This window comes from Musa acuminata, chromosome BXJ2-9 (genome assembly GCF_036884655.1).
Source record: "Musa acuminata AAA Group cultivar baxijiao chromosome BXJ2-9, Cavendish_Baxijiao_AAA, whole genome shotgun sequence".
NCBI classification, from domain to species: Eukaryota; Viridiplantae; Streptophyta; class Magnoliopsida; order Zingiberales; family Musaceae; genus Musa; species Musa acuminata.
In genome coordinates this window covers 47,243,480-47,267,427 of record NC_088346.1, presented here as the reverse complement: position 1 = coordinate 47,267,427, position 23,948 = coordinate 47,243,480, and the positions used below count along the sequence as shown (strand labels likewise).

Genomic DNA, 23,948 nt, shown 5'->3' with positions numbered 1-23,948 from the left:
ACTAAGATTATTGATTAAAAGGCGGAGGACGTCCTTTTGTGAGGACAGAAAGAGGTAAAAAGTACTGTTTTGTTCTTTTCTCATTAGATCTACAAACAGCATGGACGGACCACTCTCGTAAAGAGATGGGTCCAAATCATTGCCCCGTTTAATTCGATTTGAACACCACCACCAGACTTAATAGTTTGAGATGTAATGTAGAACATCTCTCTTCTCCACCTATTCCTCAGGATATTGGCATATCTTTCAATCTTTGCCTCCACATGACATCAAAATCGAGACAGACATTTGGAAATATACATATTTTGATGTGGATTCTTCGGCTACATGAACTTCGTGGATACAAAGATCGCAAATAAATCCTGACAGTAAGCGAAAGGGCAGCCACAAGAAATAGTAATTTGTACTAAACCTCACGGAAACAGTACTTCGGCTAACGTTTCTTATTTTCCTTGCGTTTTCAGCGATGAACAAAAATACGTAACAAATAGAATCTACAGTATCGATTACTTGCTCTCTCGCTGCCACCCCGTCGTCCTTCAATCGAACAGCTTAAGACCCCAGCGGAAATCTAAATCTTCGCAGTGCTTCACGTGCGGCACCACCGTCCCTTTGTCGATGTTCCTCCCTGCCTTGCAGTCGTACGCCGACGCGAAATGGAAGCAGGGCTCCATCGACAGCGCCCGGCGGCAGGGTGGGTTCTGGTTGTCCGGCCTCAGCACCATCCACGGCCTCAGTCCGCCTAGACCTTGCGCCACGTAGCCGAACGTGGAGAACGCAGTGGTCACCAGCACGTCGCTGAAGCTCAGCAGATACATCTCCGCGAGAGCCTTCGTGTTGTGATTCTGGTTCTCCGTGCGCTGCAGCTCCTCGTGGCTTGGCTGGTACACGCCGATCGCATCTCCGGTGGTCGACGAATGCTCGTAGTACATGTTCCTGAGCTTCTCGAAGTACCCCGTCTGCAGACTGGTCACGAGCACAGCTTTCGGCTTCACTCCGCTTGTCGTCAGGTTCGCAGGAACTTCCACCTTGATGTCCGGCAGTATCTTCTCTTTCAGCGTGCAATTGACTACTTGATCCAGCATGAGCTCCAACTTAACCGGCGCGTTCGGGAAGTTCCTGACTTGGATGCCCACCCTTTCCTTCGCATTGGCTAGATAAGCTTCGTAGTACCTTGTGACGTAGCCCCAGACCGAGTTAGTAGGATGGACAAGGTATCTGCCCAAATGGTGGAAGACGGTCTCTTTCTCCGGGAAGAGCTTCTGTAGTTCGTCGTTGTACTGCGACATGAGGAACAAAGAGGGCGCGAAGTACTGGTTTGATCGCAGGAACAGCCATGGGAAGCTCTGAAACAGCGGCTGAGCATCTTCACAGTAGAACATCTTATCGGAGTCATCGGCATCGTGCATCAGGTGGAGATAGAGATAAGCCGGCAGCGAAGCAAGCGTGGTGTTCATGCCATTGCTGAGCACCTTGTTCTTCAGCAGGTTTCCGTAACTCTGAGGAGATGCGCGATAAAAGTCGTGGGTCTCCAACTTCTTGATGGGGAAATCCCAAGGTAAAGCCCACGAAGTCCCAGGAAATGGCTCGCAGAACATGTCATGGAGGTCATCAGGAACACTGAGCAACAACACCCTGTTGTTGAGGATCGCGTAGAGGAACGTGGAGATCAGGCTCATCAATCTGTTGCCTAATCCACCGGATTGCAGCCACACCACGTAGTTGCACTCCAAAGGCCCTGTGCTGCGATTGGATCTGAGCTGCTCGATGCTCTTGTTATAGAGATCGGTGAGCGGGCCACATCTTTTGTGGAGGGCTTCGTAGCTTCGCAGCTTCTGCAAGAGGAACGGCGATGGCGTGTGGTTCGATGACTTCCAGAACTGTGCGGACTGGTAGCGGCTCAGGCAAGAGGGTTCATCGAATGCAGGGCTCAGTAGACCTCCAAGGAGCTTGTCCTTGGCTGGCTCAATCGGAGATGCCGATGAGCAGTTCTGGGGACCTGAGATTTGAGAACACGGACGGCAATGTTTTAGCGTACACATAACCTGAATGAGATGTAGTAATGGGATGTTGCAGAGAGACATGAAGTGGTTATGAAAGAAATGTAGACTACAACACCATTCTTACCAAAAACACATTAGATATGTGCAGAAGACATTGATGCCCAACTCTCATTCCAACACAGGCTAATCTACAACAAGAAATCTGACAGCAAATGAAGTAATAGATTGTCATTTCTGTCTGGCAGGATTGTTGGCTCTTGAAACCTTATGTTCTCCTTCAGAATCTCTTGAAATCCATTTGATTTGTTATGTTCTTCTTCTTCTTCTTCTTTCTTTTTTCATTCTGCATCATTTGTTCCCTTTTAAATTTGATTTACTTCCTCTTTCAGAATCTTACTAGATAAAACCAATTTAGAGACATCATACATATTAATTGTGAAATCTGATAATTATTTCCTAACTAAGACAGACTGCATTCTAATTAAATCAGCATCATAATTAACATACATTGAGTCAAACATCAGTCCTAGTTGATAGATTGTGGACTAGATTCGGACATATATCATTCGACTCTCTTGTACTCTTTTAGTCCATCTTTTTAATCTCTCTTCATATATGAATATTTTCTAACAAATCCGAATTACCACCAGAATAAGAAAAAAAATGATATCGACTAGATTGCACCATTCATCGAAGCTTCTTCTATTGTTATGCTGGTCATATGCAGGTAGTAGTTTAGGGAAAAGCCGATAACCCATTGCTACCAACTCTATTCTCATTTGCTCTATACCTTCTAGCCCAGCCCGCCGTAGAGACCACAGGAGATTCATGAATAACACATTCATTTAGGAGATGGTGTTGATGAAATGTGAGAAAATGGACATTAATTTGTTCTCCGAGTAAGAAATAGTCAAGGGGAATCATATGAACAGAAAAGATCAGAGACAAGAATAAAAAGCAAGTGAATGAAAAAATAAAAATAAAATTGCTACCTTTAATAATTATTATTATATATTTGTAACAATTGATACCAATTATTATCCCTTCCCTTTTAAGTGTTCTTATATTCGAAGTTACTTTGCCTACTTGACACCACACCACATTCGGGTGCCGATGTTATGGGCCACTTTCGAGCAACCTCCTATGAACATTACATCCGGATGTTCAAATCATTAAACATTATAATAGGTAAATTGTGGGCTCCCTAATTGGTCAGCTGTGCTAAAGTTTTCTACGGGATATTTGATTTAAGTTCAAACATGAGCCATCAATGTAGTTGTGCCACAAGACTTTCAGATTTGCTACAAATCTATACACAAATATTCTTAGATTAAGGTCAGGCACAATAACCCTGTATTCAACCAGAAGGTTGGAATTTATTTCTGATTAGATGTAGCTTCGATTTTTATCTATCTAGCTTTTGAGCAAAGATGCAGCAGAGACATTATAAATCATATGTTTCATTTTTAAGTAGAGATCGTATGAGGAAGCTAGTGAACAAGAGGTCTGAGATCTTAGAGGACAGGAGGAATGCTGAAAGAGATCCTCTTATTTAGTGAAACTTATAGATGATGATGAAGAAGCAGATGAAATTTATAACAGAGGTTTCCCCCAATCAATCAATGGTCAAAATCTAAAAGATCCTACTTTTGGTGCGATTGGATGCCAACAAAGAACAGAGGTCGACTAAGTAGCAGAAAGTGATCTAAGCCTCCGGGTTTCGATCGAAAGCAAGAAGGATATGAATGAAGTGGAAGAAAATTCACCTTCTTCTGGGGCGGAGTAACTACGAGTGAGTAGATCAAGCGGCAGATTCCGAGTAGCTCCAGAGAGGAAGATGAGCAGCAGGACGATCGTTAGGGCAGCCACCACCAGAAGTGGCCGTCCCGCCGCAGCGCCGAGGAGTTTATCCCTCATAGCTCAGCACTCCTCCTCGTCCTCCTCCGGTGGCTCGGCGCTACCCTGCAGCTGCTGCTTTGCCGCTTCCTTCAGATCCGCTTCATCTCCGACACCGCTCGCTTCGTCAACAACGGGAAAGAAATTTATGGGCAGGAGGTGGGAGGCCGCCACCGAACCTCCCAAGAACAGGTCATTTGGGAATCAAAGTAAGGTGGCTTTGATCAAATGCAAGTTCAAAGCGATTACGTGCCGATGTGAACCATCTTCATTACTGCATGTTGATAGTCCAATGATTGTGATGTTGATTGGATTTGCGCAGTGCAGCTCAAGCTTGATTCCATTTGCAAAGCTGGCTGATTTCCAAGCAATCGGAGTAGAAAAATTGTGGGATTTGACCGCGTTGTTAATGAATGAACAATGTTGACCAATTCATTATTGGGAGACGGGTGAAACCATCAACCATTCGGCATGTAAATTCCATGCGTGACAAGTCCAAGAGACTTCAAGTGTGACGATGAGATATGGCAACCCGATCAAAGGTATTATTATACTAAGAGAGAGATTTCAATTTGAAACTGACGCCACAACTGACTGAGTTCAACAAAAATAATTGTCATGTCTCAAAGGCTCTATGAATCTTTTTATGTACGAAATAATATTTTAATTAATGAAATTTTTTTCTCCGCACCTTAAATGGCCAAACCTCATCGCCTCCTCATCGAGCATGACTGATTTCACGAGAAGAAAAGTCTTGGCAGTGGTAAGAGGCGGCAAAGTGGAAACAGGCAGGAATCGGTCGGCCGACACGGATTGAAGGGTGGCAAGGGGGGACTCGTTCTTGACCAAAACTAGCACATAGATTGGTAAACGCTTTCCAGACTTGATGTGGTGGGATCGAGAGAGGTTTCGGTTTTGATAGGGAATCTCCCATCATTTATCATCTAACACGTGATTGTTATGTATCAGCCAAATCGTCTGTCCATCTGCGGACGAAAATTCACAATAGACAAAAAAACAAATCTCATTATCAATCATTATTCAAGAAAGACAATTATAAAAAAAATGTCATCGTCTAAAATATTAAAAAAATCTTAAATCCAATATAAAAGATTTTTTTTAAACTATTTAAATTCATCTCAAATTCTTAACTCGATCTTCATATACCTCGAGAGCACGATACTTTTCTTTCGGGATACAATAACATAGTATGAATCACATTAGAATGATCAAAACATCGATAGTCAACACAAATAACATAGTCTAATGCAAAATATAGTCTTATATTGACCAAGTAAACACAGTTACGATCTAAACCAAGATATAAAGCAATGAATGGATCATCTTCCGGTTGAACTCCTCTTCTCCTCAGCTGTCGAGGGGAAAAAGAAAAAGAGCTGTCCGGTCTCAGTGTAGCGAGATGGGATCATGCTATGAAGAGAAAAAAACAAAAAGGGGGGGGAGAAAGAAGAAAAGCATGTCACTGCATGTGATCACATGGTCAAGTGGAGTGCTATTGAATTATATAAGCACAATATGCTAACATGCTTTGTTATCTTTTACATAGATTTAGTTGAAAGAATCTCCACCATTGTGACAAAGTGACACATTTATTAAATAACATAAGAATATGGTTCTAGATGATGTTCATCAAGTTTTTTTTATCACCCATCAAGAAAACACCACACAAAATTTAATTAGTTGATGCACTGACCTGACCAGTGAATTTGCTTGTATATATACAGACACAAGTAAAAAAATTCAGGAGTAAGCATAATGTTAGAAACTTGAATTTGAATTATATAGCAAGAATGATGGGAGGCATAAAGACACCAAGGTAGCACCTTCCTTCTTTTCCTGTGCAATTGTCAATCCATTTAACAGCACGGAACATTGGAACAGATGTACTAAATTTACATCACCCTGTAGCTCCGGATGGCTACCTACCAAACATCGTACTGTATTTTAAGTAGCCTAAAGCATCTCGATTTGTTTAAATGATGCAGCGAGTGAGAATGAGAGAGTGATTTGAAACCAGGGAAGGCAGAAATCAGTATTAGCTGACAACAAGGTGGCGCTTGAGTTGGTTTGCCAGTAGAAAGAAGGTCCAGAAAGTATGCTTAGTAAGTGACAGCTCTCCAGATGCATACTGCCACCAATTTTCCATACTCCAGCTTGCAAGAAGACCTGAAATGAAGAGGAGAAATCAATTGCAGTGAGCCACCCATCGTTTTCTTCTTGAAACTGCTGGCTGGCAACTCTTAGGAGAGGTTGAAATCACATTTGTCGAGATAAGTCATCGAGAACAAGAAAGCAGCGAAGATACTGCCAAAATGGTCCCTCACCGTGAAGAGTAGTATCCTATAAAAGTATTATGTTAGTCTTCAATGATAGAGAAATGATTCATAGGCAACGCCAGTTATTCCATTTCAATCAAAATTGATAAAAAAAACAGAGTACAGAGGTTGCCTAGTTGAAGTGTCTCACTAACCAAGACATAAATCAACAGAATGGAAACGTCAATGTCTTGAGAATTTGTGGGATAGATCACATCCCCCAACACTTTGACATGCATGGCATCTAGGAACAGCTGAAAGCCATGTGAACAATTGCAAAGCAAGCAGGGAAAGATGAATGGCACAGATACACACATCTAGTAATGACCACTTTTCACATGGTATGCAACTACAGATTTTACAGACATTTGAACCCTTTCTCCACATGCCAATGCAAATCTTCATCTTTGGAAAATGCCTCAACTTTGTTTCTTATCACAAGTAAAAGCATTGTAGCAGTTTGCAAAAGTAGCAATGATTAGAGCATGCTGTTACCATATCATGAATAATGGTCCAATTGGCTCTTGATCAGATCACTTTGTCTGGATATCCAGCAATTCCCAGTTTCAGTATATCATTGTTGTATATGGCAAAATCATGTACATGGCAAAATAAGGATCAAAGGAATATTCAGATCTTAATTACATTTTCAGCATATCAAGTATAAAAGCTGTGGTGGAGAAATTAGCTTCTAAAGACAGCTTGGTCTATGAAAACCCAACATTTGTCTATCACAAGCTTCTCACAATAGAAGGAATGCCCTTTGTCCAAATTGAATGCAGAAAGTTGAGATAAGATTGAAGCCAAATTGTTGCATAATAAGATAGTTTCTGGTCATAATCATAGAAGAAAAGACTGCATCTGCACAAATTACGGAACCAAAGAAACTAAAAAAGAATGTGATTTATTCATTCCTGTAAAGAAACAGTATAATATACCCTAAATGTCTCCTGGAATCAAGTATCGTTGCCAAACCATGTTCTACACCTCCAGAATAAACTCAGACCATTTAAGTTCGAAATTGAAATTTTACAGCGAGTAAAAATCAGTCAGATCATAGATTAGAGGTGATGTCTGACCTGATATGTAAAGAACTGGAGTTGGATACATACAACTCACATCAGGGTACTCTGAGCCATGTGTCACTATTGTGTGATGCGCATCATGCTGACACCTCATTAATGTGTTCAGTGCAACTTTTACCAGGCGGAATGAAGATCAAATTATCTCATCCAGAATTCTTGTCATTCATCTGCAATCAGATTGAAACAAAATTGGATCCTGCAAAAGTTTAAAGAAGTGGTTCAAAAAATAACTAGTGAAGATTGCTTACCTCCAATTTTTCAGAACATCTTCCAGACTTTCCACCTGCATGGATAAAGCATTAACAAAATTGTCATGTGAGTTCAAAAAACTAAAACATTAACAAAAGGATCATACCATAATGTCGTGAGAAAATTCTGATCCTCTTGATGCCTTGGAAACCTTGAGAAGCTCTCTTTCTATATCTTCCTGCATTAAGAAAAAAGTTGATCAAGTTCCTCTACTTCATACAGATTCCCACCCGATATAATTTACTGCAGTCGAAATATCCAACCTTCTGGAAGTATATGGGGGGCAATACTGCTTGTTCTTTTCCTTAACCAGAAAGTCTGACTGCACACCAAAAACATATGATGTCACTTCTGGGATACAAACATGAACTACAGGAATAAGTCATAAACATAAGCTGACTTGCGACCCATAATTACATAGAAAGAAGTCCTAGCACTGAGCAGATCAATGATTACAATTTTGTCCGGACCTGTTCGTGCCTGTTGGTATATTTACTGGTCCAAGCATGAACCAGTATTCAGACCGTCCTCATTTCGAGCATTACATTCGATCCACTAAAAAAATTGTTTAAAGTTAAAGAACTCGTGATTGGGGCTCGTGACTTCTCCTTCTCCAGGCACGAAACATTGCAGTCTGTCACCGGCTGCCTCCTCACTGCCCATCGTGTGCCACCAACATGGTTTTGAGTATGTTTCCTTCTCTTCTCCTCCTACCTCTTCCTCCACTACTTCCTCTTCTTCCTACCTCTTCCTCCTTCCACTGCCTCCTCTTCTTCCTTCCTCTTCCTCCTTCCCCTTCCTCTTTCTTCCTCCACCGCCTCCTCTTTTCTCTTCCTGATCCTCCTCCTTCTTCCTCCTTTTACTCCATGCCCTCCTCTTCTTCCTTCTTCTCTTTCTTCTTCCTCTTCTCCTGTTCAGTACATACCCATGTACCAAGTGTCGGTACACTGGTACTGCCAATACATACCGGTCCAGCCTAGGACCAGTACAGGGTCCAAGATGAGATTGCATTCCATGGAGCAGACTGTACAAATAACAAGGTTTGAGCACTTTGAAAAGTTCTAAGCATATTACTGAACATTTCAATAATTTGCACTTTTATACAGAATCTAAAATTGTTAACACAGCAGCTTCAAGCACTATTAGAAATTAAGCAAAATGGAGCTCAGCTGAACTTTTTAATATCATGAATAAGCACCATATAATCTAGTTATTGTTTAGCTTCAGACATAAGGCCTGTATCCAACGAAACTCTTTAAGACTTGTTATTACCATGCAGAGAAATGTCATACATTGTAAATAACATTTCTTTTCTTTTTTCCTTTTTTCTGTGCAATTTGATGCATCAGACCCCACGAAGGGGGAGAGATACTACCACAGAGGGAGAGGATTAGTGCACCAATGCGCCAAAGCGAGGATTCAAATCCTCGATATGAGGAAAGAAACCGGGGGTGCACAACCACCAGGCTGCCTGGTTCAAATGACATTTCTAACCAACACTCTTTACAAACTACAAATGATCAACTAAACAAATTCTTCATTTGCTATTTCTATCAATCATGATAACTAATATCTAGAAATTATTTCATGGTTTAATTTCTACTATGTACATAGTCTGGATTCAATATTCAATCTCCAAAATTTCATCTATTTTAAGAGCCATCAACAATCAAATATGCTGAAAAAAAAAATGCATACCTGAAAAACAGGAACTCCATCAAAGCTTCTTGAGACATTTGCAGATTTTAACTGACATCCAAACAACTTATCAGCAAGCTGTTCAAAGACGAAGGGAAAAAGGAACAAATATCTTTGCCAGGAAAAATATATAGCAAGAACCACTAGAAGAAAACAGTAGGCAGATAACTTGGAATTCAAATATCACATAGGAAACAAGGATTTGCAGCATGCTGGACTGAAGATTCAAGGCTAATATGAGGTAAGGCACAACACTCCAAGGAGAACAAAGAAATGGTGAAAAGGGATTAAAATTGTGTGCTAAGGAAACGGAGCAAGAACCTAAAGAGGCAAACCTTCAAGTTAAAGAAGCATAACATAAAAACATAAACAAATTATTCTAATATTTGACTATTAGACATATGTCCTAAGATGGCTTTCCTGGCTCTAGTGGTACTATAAACTCCGTGAACATAATAAAAGGACTTATAACGAGACAAGGACACCTGTTGTAGCTTAGAACAAGATGACCCTAACTATTTATATATTAGTGATTTAAAAAATACTATGTGCCAAAAGACGCTAAAGTCCTAAGATGCCTGAGGCGCTAGGCGCTTGCCTAGATACTCACTCAAGCAAAGCGAGACGCTCTGAAATATTAAAATATAAATAATATATAATATAATTGATAAATATGATTATATAAATAAAAATACAACATTAAACTATTGTTAATAGTAATTAGAGTGAGAGAAAAAAACTGCTAAGACGGGGAAAAATGTCACCAACAATGGAACTTTCGAACGATAGTGACGGCGATGGAGGAAGCCGCAAACGACAGCAACGACAGCGGCGGAAGCTACGGACGACAATAGCGACGAAAGCTGTGGACGGCAACAATGGCAGAATCTACGGACGGCGACATCGTGGGCAAAGGAAGCTTTATAGGTGTTCGTCGATGGCGGAGTAAGTTTTGTTCCTCTCCCTCGATGGTGGAAGGAGCTGCAAAAGGAAGCAGCAATAGCAAAAGGAAGCTGCAGATGAAGACTAAAACGTCATCCATGTTCGTCGACGATAGAGGAAGCCTCGGTCCGCTACGTCTGTGGCGGAGGCAACGGTAGAAAGCGTCGACGGCAGAGGCAGAAGCTGCGCTAGGGTTGATGGCTCGGGGTCACGCGGGAGTGCGAGGGGTTGGCTTTTGCGGGTAAGAAAGTGGCTTTTGCGATGGAGGCAACTAGCCATTGTTGAACCGAACCAGACTTAAAAGTCTGGTTCGGTTGCTTCATTTGAATCAGGCGCTCGCCCGAGGTCCCGGTGCTTGGGTTCAGGCGAGCGCCCAGGTGGCACATCACTGAAGCGTGTCACCTGGTCCACCCTTGAGGCGCTCGGGCCTCGTCTCGCCTCACCTGAGCGCCTAGGTGAGCGCTCGGGCGCCTATTTAAACCACTATAATATATATTAAGCCAAAAGATACAAATCTTGGTTCTTAATTATATTCTACCACATCATCAAGTGTTGAAAGTAAGCCAGTTGGTGATTTGATATTATGTTTGTGCTTAACATTTTGCATGTATTGTTTATCTCATTTTAAAAGTCATGTGTTCACTCAGCTCTATAAGAGTAATAGAGCATGAAGTGAGATCCTACATTCACCATAATGGGTTAATTATAGTATTGAAAAAAATATACTAAATGAGAATATTACAATATAATTTCTATTATTTTATAAAGTTCAAGAAATGGTGCTTCACTAACTCTAGAATATTTTCCAACGCTTGCTTCCATGCTAGCTTTTAGTTTAGAAAAGTGAAAAAAAAAATTACTATAAAAGAAGAAAACTATAAACATTTTATAGTAGGATGAGTATATAAAAAAGACAAATATAAAAAAAAGAATAAATATGTCAAGAAAATAACGATAGAGAATGAACCATGCTCAATAAGCTAAGCAATAAAACAGGCACATGTAACAAAAAGGCATTTATTGCCATTGCAATAGGCAGTAAAAATACAATATATACCTTGACCAAATGTACATGTTACATTAGACCATTTAAAACAAAATTTAGGTATCAAGATTGTAAATCTCACACAAAGTCTAATGTAACCATTAAAAGCTGAAATTAGCATAATTGGGTAACTTGAAGATATTTTAACATAAGATTAAGTAAAAACTGAGGCAAAAAACATACTGCTAGAGCATTTTTAATCTGAAGAGGGTCAGGTAAAAAGCGAAATCCAATTCCTTCAACCTTTAGCATATAAACCTACCAGATGTAATGATAATAAGTATGTGATATAGTGCAGATGAAAAGGTTAGCAGAAAAATATACAGTTAAAAGAACCAGAAAAGTAACTTATGTCCAACTGAAAACCTTCCAAAACTTATTACAAACAATTGCAGTTTAAAAGAAAAGATACAGTAAAATCTGTTAAAAAGAAATGGTGAAAAGGGATTAAAATTTTGCGCTAAGGAAACGGAACAAGAACCTAAAGAGGCAAACCTTCAAGTTAAAGAAGCATAACATAAAAACATAAACAAATTATTCTAATATTTGACTATTAGACATATGTCCTAAGATGGCTTTCCTGACTCTAGTGGTACTATAAACTCCGTGGACATAATAAAAGGACTTATAACGAGACAAGGACACCTGTTGTAGCTTAGAACAAGATGACCCTAACTATTTATATATTAGTGATTTAAAAAGCACTATGTGCTAAAAGACGCTAAAGTCCTAAGATGTCTGAGGCACTAGGCGCTTGCCTAGATACTCACTCAAGCAAAGCGAGACGCTCTGAAATATTAAAATATAAATAATATATAATATAATTGATAAATATAATTATAGAAATAAAAATACAATATTAAACTATTATTAATAGTAATTAGAGTGAGAGAAAAGAACTGCTAAGAGGGGGAAAAATGTCACCAACAATGGAACTTTAGGACGATAGTGATGGCGATGGAGGAAGTTGCAAACGACAGCAACGGCAGCGGCGAAATCTACGGACAACAATAGCGACGAAAGCTCTGGACGGCAACAATGGCGGAATCTACGAACGGCGACATCGTGGGCAGAGGAAGCTTCATAGGTGTTCGTCGATGGCAGAGGAAGTTTTGTTCCTCTCCCTCGATGGTGGAAGGAGCTGCAAAAGGAAGCAGCAACAGCAAAAGGAAGTTGCAGATGAAGACTAGAACGTCATACATGTTCATCGACGACAGAGGAAGCCTCGATCCGCTACGTCTATGGCGGAGGCAACGGTAGAAAGCGTCGACGGTAGAAGCAGAAGCTGCGCTAAGGTTGATGGCTCGGGGTCATGCGGGAGTGCGAGGGGTTGACTTTTGCAGGTAAGAAAGTGGCTAGTTGGTTCAATTGAACCAACTAGCCACTGTTGAACCGAACCAGACTTAAAAGTTTGGTTCGGTTGCTTCATTTGAATCAGGCACTCGCCCGAGGTCCCGGTGCTTGGGTTCAAGCGAGCGCCCAGGTGGCGCATCACTGAAGCGTGTCACCTGGTCCACCCTTAAGGTGCTCGGGCCTCGTCTCGCCTCACCTGAGCGTTCGGGCACCTATTTAAACCACTATAATATATATTAAGCCAAAAGATACAAATCTCGGTTCTTAATTATATTCTACCACGTCATCAAGTGTTGAAAGTAAGCCAGTTGGTGATTTGATATTATGTTTGTGCTTAACATTTTGCATGTATTGTTTATCTCATTGTAAAAGTCATGTGTTCACACAGCTCTATAAGAGTAATAGAGCATGAAGTGAGATCCTACATTCACCAAGCTAATGGGTTAATTATAGTATTGAAAAAAATATACTAAATGAGAATATTATAATATAATTTATATTATTTTATAAAGTTAAAGAAATGGTGCTTCACTAACTCTAGAATATTTTCCAACGCTTGCTTCCATGCTAGCTTTTAGTTTAGAAAAGTGAAAAAAAAAAACTATAAAAGAAGAAAACTATAAACATTTTATAGTAGGATGAGTATATAAAAAAGACAAATATAAAAAAAAGAATAAATATGTCAAGAAAATAACGATAGAGAATGAACCATGCTCAATAAGCTAAGCAATAAAACAGGCACATGTAACAAAAAGGCATTTATTTCCATTGCAATAGGCAGTAAAAATACAATATATACCTTGACCAAATGTACATGTTACATTAGACCATTTAAAACAAAATTTAGGTATCAAGATTGTAAATCTCACAAAAAGTCTAATGTAACCATTAAAGGCTGAAATTAGCATAATTGGGTAACTTGAAGATATTTTAACATAAGATTAGGTAAAACTGAGGCAAAAAACATACTGCTAGAGCATTTTTTATCTGAAGAGGGTCAGGTAAAAAGCGAAATCCAATTCCTTCAACCTTTAGCATATAAACCTACCAGATGTAATGATAATAAGTATGTGATAAAGTGCAGGTGAAAAGGTTAGCAGAAAAATATACAGTTAAAAGAACCAGAAAAGTAACTTATGTCCAACTGAAAACCTTCCAAAACTTATTACAAACAATTGCAGTTTAAAAGAACAGATACAGTAAAATCTGTTAAAAATAACTATGGGAAGGTTCCCTTTGTTTGTTTCAACAAAATTAATGCTCTTGCATTAGCAAAAAAATGAAACAAGTAGCTATTAAATTTCAGAAAATTTGATAAAGGAGTGGATACATAAAATTTACAAAGATTATCTGAATGGTTGAACAATCTTATGAAAACATATTTTTTAAGCATTGATAAACCATAAGCCCCTATCATGTAAACATGAGCAGATGTGAAGGAAACACCCTGTACCAATTCATGAACCTACTTTAAGCTTCTAGGTTCATTACTTATCATGATAATCCTTTACATTTTATCCATCTACAATCCATTGATGTGTTTGAAGTTTGAACCAAAAAAAAAATACAAGATATAAATAATCATTCAAGTTCAAGTAACTACAATCAATTTTCCTAAAATAGTTAAAGGAAAAGGAACAAGTAACTACATCGGAAATTTAAACCATTATAACTAAACTCAGAAGTCTAGTGTTTGCACCCTAAGAACAATCATGTTTCCAGAAAAGACAGTGTACTTTCTTTGTCACATTTTATCGATCAACAAAATGCCATTCTACTTCAAGGACCAAAAATACATTTAGAACAACTAAATCACATAGCAGGGCAAACAAGATTGATCTTGGTAATATGAATCAACAAACAAGGACTAAGAAATAACCTGATCGAGGGTCAAGGCCACGACTCTTGCTCCCTTACCCAAAATGGGCTGTCGAAGCTGAACCTGGAAAACCAGGGGAAATAAAAGGAATTTCCAAACTTTAAGAGAGCTTCCACGTCTACAGAACATCAAGAACCTCAAAATCAAGAATAGGAGCAAAGAAGAGACGGAATCTAAAAGGAGAAGATACCGAGAATGAAGAGAGGATGAAGAAGTTGGACATCCTCTTGCCGAGAGCAAAGGATCCCGAGTGACCGGAGGCTATCGTTAGGGTCGGAAATCAGGACGAACTCGTTGTTCGAATGCTCACGGTGTACATCGCCGTCCCGGCGAGCGTCTTTGCCACGAAGTCCGGACAGAGCGCGAGGGCGAACGCGCGCTTCCCCTGAGCGAGCGCGGTAGGCGCCCCCACCAAGGCCGACGCGAAGGCGGGCCGCGGGGCGGCGGCGGCAGCAAAGGGGTTAAGGGGCGGTGAGCACGGCTCCATTGGGGCGGGAGACGGGGGTAGAGTAGTAGAAGCGATCGGCATCCCCCTCCCTCTCGTTCACTGTGTATTCTCGCTTCTTATATTTTAAGAGATATTTTGAAGGGGAATTAATATTAATTAACGTCTCAAATATGTCTGTTTTAGCACCGAGAATTGCTACAACAGTATATGTAGATAAATAAATATATATATATATATATATATATATGCAATTTCCTGTGATTTGCAGGAATAAATGTATTATATTTAAATATAAGGAGTAAATATAAAATTCAAACGGTTTGGTTATTTGGTTAATTACTTAAATAAGAGAATTTGTTCTTTTATTGGCTAATAAAGAGTAGTAATCACGAAATAACAGTCTCATCTAACAAAATCTTTTATCTCCTTGTCATTTTGTGTTACTCTTTTTTCTGCTGTTAGAATAGTTATATATCTCTGCATTTGTTATAATATAAGAGTTTAATATGTGGCAAAGAACCCCATTCGATCTTTTTTTTTTTTTTTATGCATTACAAGGGTACATGTTGATTAGTGTTAGGAAATCTTTACGTTGTGACCGAGGTGTTAGCATAGCTTGGTCTAATCCCAGATGTACAAAGTTGTCCATGCGAATACTTGGATAGTGAAAGTGAGCGTCACGTCGAGTTGGGTTCAAGCCTTATCTTCCGAAGCTAGTCTTCTCCTTTGGCGGTTGTCTACTTCGTCCTTAAATTCCTACACATAGGTCAAAATCGAGGAGAGAGATTTTTCTATTAGATCTCGTTAGTGTAAAGCGGAGTAAAAAGAAGTTGAGTGCTCAAAATCCTCCCATTGATATTGGTTAGGGGATTAGTTTTTATACCTACCAACGAGTGATCCGTTAATGATCGTCGACTCCACAAACTTAAAAAAATCTCCCTGGTTGCTTGCTGGGATTTAAGGATGAAGAAAGAGTTGATAGAATTAAGAGACCTTACAGAGATAATATATGACAAGTGGCAAGGATTCCAAGGTGATGCAAGGCTCCACACCAGTTTGATGCATACGTTGCTGCATGCCAATGGAGAGTTTGCAGATCTATGAACATAACTGATGCTGTATAATGATCTTTGAGGATTAACATCTTCTACCTTCCTATATCTTGCGGAACTGGCATTTAAGTAGAGGAAAGGCATGAAGAAACCTCGAAGCTACTGAAGGCTGCCAGAGATTCTTATTCTTGCCCTCCATATCTGCATGCTTCATGTTTCATCCTACCGCGAGCTTTAAGGAAACTTGTCATCCTTGGTGCACGGGACAAGAATCCTCAACCTTTATGCTTCTTTCAGGACTCCTACTCTATCGCCAATCACATATATGTTTCATGGATATGGATGGAGACTAAAAATGCTCATCACTTCAGCAGCAGGTGCTAATTCATTTGTATCTCCCCTTCATCGGAGACAGGCAAATGTCATGCTTGATGATCCTGTGCCTTAATCTTCGGTCAACCTTGTCCAAGAAGCCTAATCTGAGGCTGGAAAAGATGATGTCGACCAGAGAGAGGCAAGTCTCCGACCTGGGGCTGATGCGCAGGTACGAGCCCGACGAGGATGAGATGAAGCAGGTGTTCGACAAAATGTCGAACAATAAGGCGAAGATCGAGTTCGAAGATATGAAGGCGCTGCTGGAACGGTTGAAGGTTCACGATGCAGCCCACGAGGCGAAGCAGATACTGCAGACGGTAGGCTCGAACAAAGACGGCTCCGTAGATTTCGGCGACTTCATGGCGGTGCACAGGAAGGGAGGCGTGTGGACGAGCGACATAGTGAGTGCCTTCAAGATGTTCGATCAAGATGGCGACGGACAAATCAGCGCCAAGGAGATAAAGGACATGATGGGGAGGCTTGGCGAGGACTGCAGCTTGGAGGAGTGCCGGAGAATGGTGAAGGAAATGGACAAGAATGGCGACGGGCTCGTGGGCATGGATGATTTCATGGCAATGATGACCAGAACCATGAAGCTGAGCCGATTGCCCTCCTCCTCAGCAATAGCATTGCCCTGAACCATTTCCTGTATTTGTGATATCTACTTGCAACACTGATTACATTTGTATTTACTTCATGATTCAGATTATTCATCATGTCTATCATTTATATTACTTATATGTTCATTTAATGCGGTATATTGGAAACCTCGGACTTTCAATTATTATTATTATTATTATTATTATTATTATTATTATTATTATTATTATTATTATTATTATTATTATTATTATTATTATTATTATTATTATTATTATTATTATTATTATTATTATTATTATTATTATTATTATTATTATTATTAGTATTAGTATTATTATTATTATTATTATTATTATTATTATTATTATTATTATTATTATTATTATTATTATTATTATTATTATTAGTATTATTATTATTATTATTATTATTATTATTATTATTATTATTATTATTATTATTATTATTATTATTATTATTATTGGCAAAGGGTAAGTGATAGATTGAAAAGACGAAGAGTTAGTATTCATATGCATACAAAATTGTCTAATTAAAATTCTAATTTAGGTAAGCCGCTCAATATGCTAATGAAATATTTTCACTAAAGCAAGGAATAATCTGAACATGCTGATTATTTTAATTTAATTGGTAAAGACTTTGACAGATTATCGTAATATCCTAAATTTCATTTTCGTCTTTATCATTTATTCTTTATAATAAAAAGGATAAAAATTAAAAATCGAAGAAAAGATGAAAGAGTAGTGAAGGCAAGTATAATTTTATTGGGCCATCAAATGGTATATAGTTGCTTGATGACCAATAAATACATATACAAATACTTATAGTTATTATCATGATGACCTATTAGATCAAATAACAATAAAGAGGTTAAAGATTAATATAAAGTCCTATTTTTTCCCCTTTTTTTTTTTTTTTTGAACATGTTCATTCTATGAGTGCCAATTTGATAATTCACAAGGAATATAACCCATATGAAATCCTTCATGCACATGACTATATATCAAGCATATTATTACGTCATTCTATTGTCCAAATTCCCATGTCATCATAATCTTATCATGATGCCAAAAATAGCTCTTCAATAAAAAGAGAAAATATAGATCAAAATCTGTCATTACACTTCACAGTGTGTCACTCCAATACGATATGGTGACGATAACATAGCATATTTGTATCTCAAGATTTCTAGATCTTTTTCGAAATGTAAAATTATTCTTTTCGGAATGCCTACAAGTTGTTTACACAATCCTTTGATGATTAACTTTTGTTAGTGTATTTTTTCTTGGTTTTGGACTTAGATAACTACAGAAAAGAAGTTTAATAAGATATCAAATTATTAGTATTGTGATTTTTGCACCTTAAGATTCTCCACCATGTAGCCAAATGGAATTTAGGGCTCTTAACCATCTCAATAGATGATGAACACAACGTCAAGCATTGCTATCCATCCATTAGAATCATTGGTTTTGCTTCGTCGATCAATCATCTACGTCATATTTAGATTGAACTTTTGTAGAACTTCTTTCTTTTTCGAAAGAAAGTAAAAAACCAATCAAGGAATCCAATATTACAGGATTCAAGATTGGTGTTCCTGAATTGAAGCAACCCAATCCAATGTTAGAAGTGATTTTGAATACTCATAGAGAGACACAACAAAGATTTCCCCATAGGACACGTGAGAAAAGGTAGAACAGCCCTTGGATTATTTTTTTGTATCAGAAGCACAAAGTACACTTCGACATCTAATGATACATAGGAATATGACCTTCTTCCTTTAAACGCTATTGCATGAGATAGAGATAGAGAGTCTTACGTCGTAGACGATATACTTGATCGGGCTGAACGTAAACAGCTTAGGCAAAGTGCTTCTTCTCAGCATACTCCAAAAACTTGTGCTTTTCCTCCTCACTATCGATGACACCATTACCATTAAGGTCAGCATTTTTCATCGCAAAGTGAGTCCTAATGCTCTTAAAATGGAAGTGTCTGTCCTCGAGAACTTTGCGGATCTCACCCTTGCTTATTACTCCATCGTTGTTAGCGTCAGCTCGTTGAAGAAAATTCTTGTTCTGAACTGCATCCACGATTTCTCGAGTCCGAAAATGAGCGGTCGCCATTGAACGAAGAAGAAAGATATATGGTGGTGGTGGTGGTATATGTGCTATGATCTGCTCTTTGGTTTCGACCTTATTTATAGTGCTCCCACTCATGTATTCATCCTCATCCCAAAAGGAACCTGCAACATTCTTCTAACTATGTTTCAGGTTATTCCTCCATGAAGTTTTAGATCTATTAACCCAACAGAATCTTACTTTTGTCTCTGGATATTATTTCTCTACAATGTTTGGCTAACAGGTGAGTGAGAGAAATGGAGGAGTGAAATCAAATCATAGATACCGAACATAAATAATGTTGGCCAACCAGAAAACCTACTTGTCAGTTCTATGCTTGTTCTCAAGCTAGGGGGGTTAACTGGCAGGAAGAACAAGATACTGAAGTGACCACCTGACCAAATATTCTCGGAGCCTTTATTCTCACTTGATAATGTCCAAGAAACATGACATGCATGACACTGCTCCATGCAAAGGCCTACTGGGCATCTCACGATCACTAGGTTATCCAGATTCCTATGTTGACTGCATAAGCTGTAATTTCTCCATTGGTAATTCCACTTCTTTTTCCTTTTAACATACTGCGCAAAATAAGAACTCGTTTGCGGTGTCTTTTGAGTTTGCCTGGTGAGAGAAAAGACATGCGTGCACTGCACTGCACTGCTTTGGATTGACTGCAAAAAGCTTGACCATGCACCAACACACCAGGAAGAGGATAAGATGGCATAAAGCTGAGTAAGAGACAGGAGGAATCAACATCGTGCATCATCTGAAGATAAGAATAGGGAGAGATGTATGGCTCCATGGCATCAAAATTATTGGTGATCGTGTTCCTCACAAACTCCCAAAAGTGAGTCATGTGAGAAGCATGCTTGAATTATTGCTTGTAAGAGACCGATCAGAACAAAATTCATTGGCCTACCTTCTCTGCTTATAATTCGGTAGCAACATAACTTTAACTTGGTGACATAGCCAGACAACATAATGGTTATGTAGGTAAGATTTAGTTTAAAGACAGGTTTTCTTTTGATAGACCTCACTGCGAATGAACCAAATTTAACTCTGATGATTCTGTAGTGAATAGTGAGTCCGATGGTATTGATTTTTCTGCTAAGAGATGATATCGGTTGATCGCAGAAATGTCGAGAGGCTATAGTGATGAGAGATGGCTTTCATATGACTGTACAAGACGGAGTCAAAAGGATTCATGTGGAGTCTGATTCCGAGATGCTAGTTATGGTGTCATGCAAGACAATCCCGTCTCCATGGGTTCTATGTAATGAAATTAAGGATATCTAATATATTTTTTAAAATATATTTAATTTTTATTTAATCTTTCAAGTGTATAGAAAGGCGAGGAATTAGTTAACTCAATATACAAGGATAATTAGATTTATATTTTTTTTTAAAAGAAGAGTAGCATTCTAGTCATATCATTTTTGTTCTTCGATCAACATATCTCTTTCTGTATTTATAATAGTTGAGTAATATATATATATTTTTAAGAAAATTTTAACATGAGAATATTCAGCTGTATGTGTGGGAAAAATTCATTGATAGTCATAAAAAAAATAGTTACAAAATGAGCCTAATGTTCCTCTAAATGTTGAAAGTTGTATGCATCAAAAAGTAGCTGTTTGAGATTCATCCCACGGAAACCTAAAATGAACCTCATGCTCCTTATGGGACTTTGAAAATTATAATCGATATGCCTAGTGAAAGATGATATTTTTTGAGAAAAAAAAATTGATGCTTATTTTTTTAAAAAAATACATTTTATTCATCGCAATAAACAACATATAAAATATTTTCCCATGAACTCGAATATATATTCATGTTGTTAGCTAATGGCCTCGGCCACCTGACGTATTGTGTGGAGAGATTGAAATCTATGGATCCGTTCATGGGGTCATGACGAGAGTGACGGTGACGCTGCTAAGGATCGGGGGTGGTTGTTGTGGATAAAGAGAGTGGTGACGAGAGGTGAGGGCCGCTCTGCATTTGTGTTGATGTTGACGTAATTGTCTAGTAATGAAAGGGCTACTTAACATCTGTATTTGTGTCGGCATAATTGTCAAGCAATGAAAAGGTTATCGATGTAGATGTCGAGTAATTCCGCTCTACATATGTGTTAGCGTCTATGTAGTTGTTGAGCAGCATCGCTCGACATTTGCATCAATGATCTTTTCATCACTCGATAGCTATGTTGACATCAACGCAGATGTGGAGCGACGAAAGAGTTGCTCAGCAACTATGTCAGTGTCGACGTCGATATAGAGTGACTCTCACCTCTTATCGTCACTCTTCTCATCTACAACAATCACTCGTGACCCCTAGCAGTACCATCGTCCACCACCACTAATGTCATTTGTCATCATTAATTGGAATATTAAAATTATCTTTTAATTTTTTATTGTTATATTTATATTAGTAAAACCAATATCGCTAGGATAAGAAGGCCTAGATACTTCATTTTCATAATTATAAGGTTATCAATATAATTTTTTAAAATATAAAAACTAAAATATTAAAGATAACTAACTACATAAATTAATTTATAATTAGTCTTAATAGGATACCCAATTTATTTTCTTTTGTGAATAAATCAAAGTAAAATATTAAGGCTCTAATATCAAACGATGGATCCGATTCTTTTATCAAACATCATTATCATAGTTATGTTTAGAAATGGATCCGATTGTTAAAAGAAAGCCACAGATTCTAGCAAAGATTTGCAACTTTTACGGAAACCAAAAGAAAACTCTCTCCACTTTTAATCGAATCCCTCTAGAATGCCTTTTTTTCAGGAATGGCAAACCATTATGGTATAGAAAATGATAAAACGTACAAGTAGCGTGAGCGATCAATCACTGAAGTGACGGTGGAGCACAACTTTCTCGTGAGATGGGCCTCACCTGAGTTGAATGTGACAAAAGGGCAGTGCGTGAGGCAGCCACATGTGGGAGTTAATTGATTACAGGTACGACATGGGGCGGAGGTGATGCCATTCCGGTTGGGCACCCACGAGAAAGAAGTCCCCGGAGACACCGTGTTTCCGCGGCTGGCTGAGCGTGGAATTCGAGACCGACGCACCTACGGTTCCGGACCACAGTCGAGTGGAAGAATCATAAGATCGAGTTGAAGATCCGAATCCCACTATTCTCTGATTCAGATCGAATACCATGTAGACATAATCATCAAATACCAGCGTAATTTCATGTTATCCTATGTACTTACACTAATATAATATCACGAATTTTATATTTTAAAAAAGTAAATTAAAATCTTTATAATTATATAATAAAAAAATATTCTAACATCGTCAATTATACTAATGAACGATCTAATATATGACATCGCATGTTGGATTAACACAAAACTGATAGAAAAAAAAGATAATTTAAATCACGATAGGACGACTACTTTCAGGATAATGATTGTCTCGTCGACACCGTTACTACTACGATCATTGTGACCTCGGAGCTTATCAACGAGGGCCTTGGGCACTCCTTTATCTACGTCGGCTCATAGGTGCCCTACCTCGTTAGCTCCGACGCCAACGTCGTCACCCCTCTCCCCACTATGCTCCTATCATAGTCTATCCCAGTGCCTCCCAATCCACAGCGATGCCCATCACAACTACACTATGCCTATTCTCACCCATCGCTTTACCAAGTACCTCTCCATAACTAATACCAAGTTTAGCTGTATAGCCACACCCCCTGAGACCTCTAAGAACTCGGATGGCAGCAAAGTTGCCAACCTCATCGCCAACCTCAACTTGGTCACTAATCCCAATAGCAACTCCATCAATGGCCTCGATGCCACCAATTACCTACCCGCCAATCTCCATCTAGCCATCCTAAGAGGAGCTGAAGGGGCTACATTGGGACCACCCGCAAAACAACAGTGAGCCTTCCACTAATATCTCGCAGGAGCTCGATGATAGTTGTTGCAAGGAAGAAAAGTAGTTCTATATGATTAAAGGAGTGAACACAACATGGATTGCAATAGAAAGGGTTCGGAAACAAATAGGTGGTCGAAGGAATAATCGACGCATCCGAGCACTAGCAATGTGATCGACCATAGGATAGTAATGAAGGCGATCTCAAGGGCTCTCAAGAAAACAAAGGTGGCCTATTTGCATATGGCCAACATGATGGTGCTTACAAACCTTGAACTAGCATTGATGGGATCATGTGTTCTTGTGATATTGATGAGGGGTGAGGATGTATGTGTATATGATGAATGTCAACGACAATCATAACATTCTAGTTAGGAGAGTGGAGTATGATGTCTAGAACTTAGTGGGCCAAGCGATTTAAGAGTTAGAAGCTCACCTTGGATGGTGATTTGTTTGTTGTTTAGCTCACCTTGGATTACAACAAATGCAATGTGCTAGGTTTCCCAACACAATGATCATTGCTGTCAAAATTATCTTTTATCCATCGATTTCGAGCTAATCTAACATGTGATGTCACGTGTTGTGGCTTCCAACAATATAGCTAATGGTATTAGTATTTACATGCATATCTTAAGTTGGTACGCAAATATGATCCCAATGTCGTGAGATAATTGATCATATGGGAAAATATATACAAGTAAAAGAATCTCTGGTTGAGTTTTCAAAGATAAAAATACATGAAAAATCATTTGATCCCATCAAAACCGCTTGTATGCCTAATCTGGGCAGGGTGGATAGGTGCTCTATTCTATAGTATACGATGCTCATGTATAATTCCTAACGGAATTTTCCTTGGGAACCCATTGTACGAGCCCATAAAGCAACATGTACGCATCCATGAATTACAAATATTTGGAAGAATTCTATTGTTATTTCTAAATGTGATGA

The 23,948-nt window shown here is 38.8% G+C and overlaps 2 protein-coding genes and 1 pseudogene across 2 annotated transcripts; 1 reads left to right on the top strand and 2 right to left on the bottom strand.

Annotated features, from left to right (window-relative positions):
- Window positions 1-369: 369 nt before the first annotated feature.
- On the bottom strand, window positions 370-4,178 carry LOC135623708 (galactoside 2-alpha-L-fucosyltransferase-like). Its single transcript, XM_065126960.1, has 2 exons — window positions 3,770-4,178; window positions 370-1,999 (listed from the first exon to the last, which is right to left on the bottom strand). Exons 1-2 carry the CDS (start codon window positions 3,918-3,920, stop codon window positions 540-542), a joined length of 1,611 nt encoding a protein of 536 aa, XP_064983032.1. The 5' UTR covers window positions 3,921-4,178; the 3' UTR covers window positions 370-539.
- Window positions 4,179-5,669: 1,491 nt separating this feature from the next.
- Window positions 5,670-15,055, bottom strand: LOC135623707 (protein TIC 22, chloroplastic-like; annotated as a pseudogene).
- Window positions 15,056-16,405: 1,350 nt separating this feature from the next.
- LOC135622105 (calmodulin-like protein 30) lies at window positions 16,406-16,999 on the top strand. Its single transcript, XM_065123744.1, has one exon. It carries the CDS (start codon window positions 16,406-16,408, stop codon window positions 16,997-16,999), a length of 594 nt encoding a protein of 197 aa, XP_064979816.1.
- The last annotated feature ends 6,949 nt before the right edge of the window (window positions 17,000-23,948 follow it).

Bases quoted from the DNA above. Each gene is read 5' to 3' on its own strand.
- LOC135623708 (XM_065126960.1), bottom strand. From the start codon at position 3,920: ATGAGGGATAAACTCCTCGGCGCTGCGGCGGGACGGCCACTTCTGGTG. The intron at 2,000-3,769 runs GTGAATTTTCTT...CTCAAATCTCAG, and splicing joins TTACTCCGCCCCAGAAGAAG to GTCCCCAGAACTGCTCATCG.
- LOC135622105 (XM_065123744.1), top strand. From the start codon at position 16,406: ATGTCATGCTTGATGATCCTGTGCCTTAATCTTCGGTCAACCTTGTCC.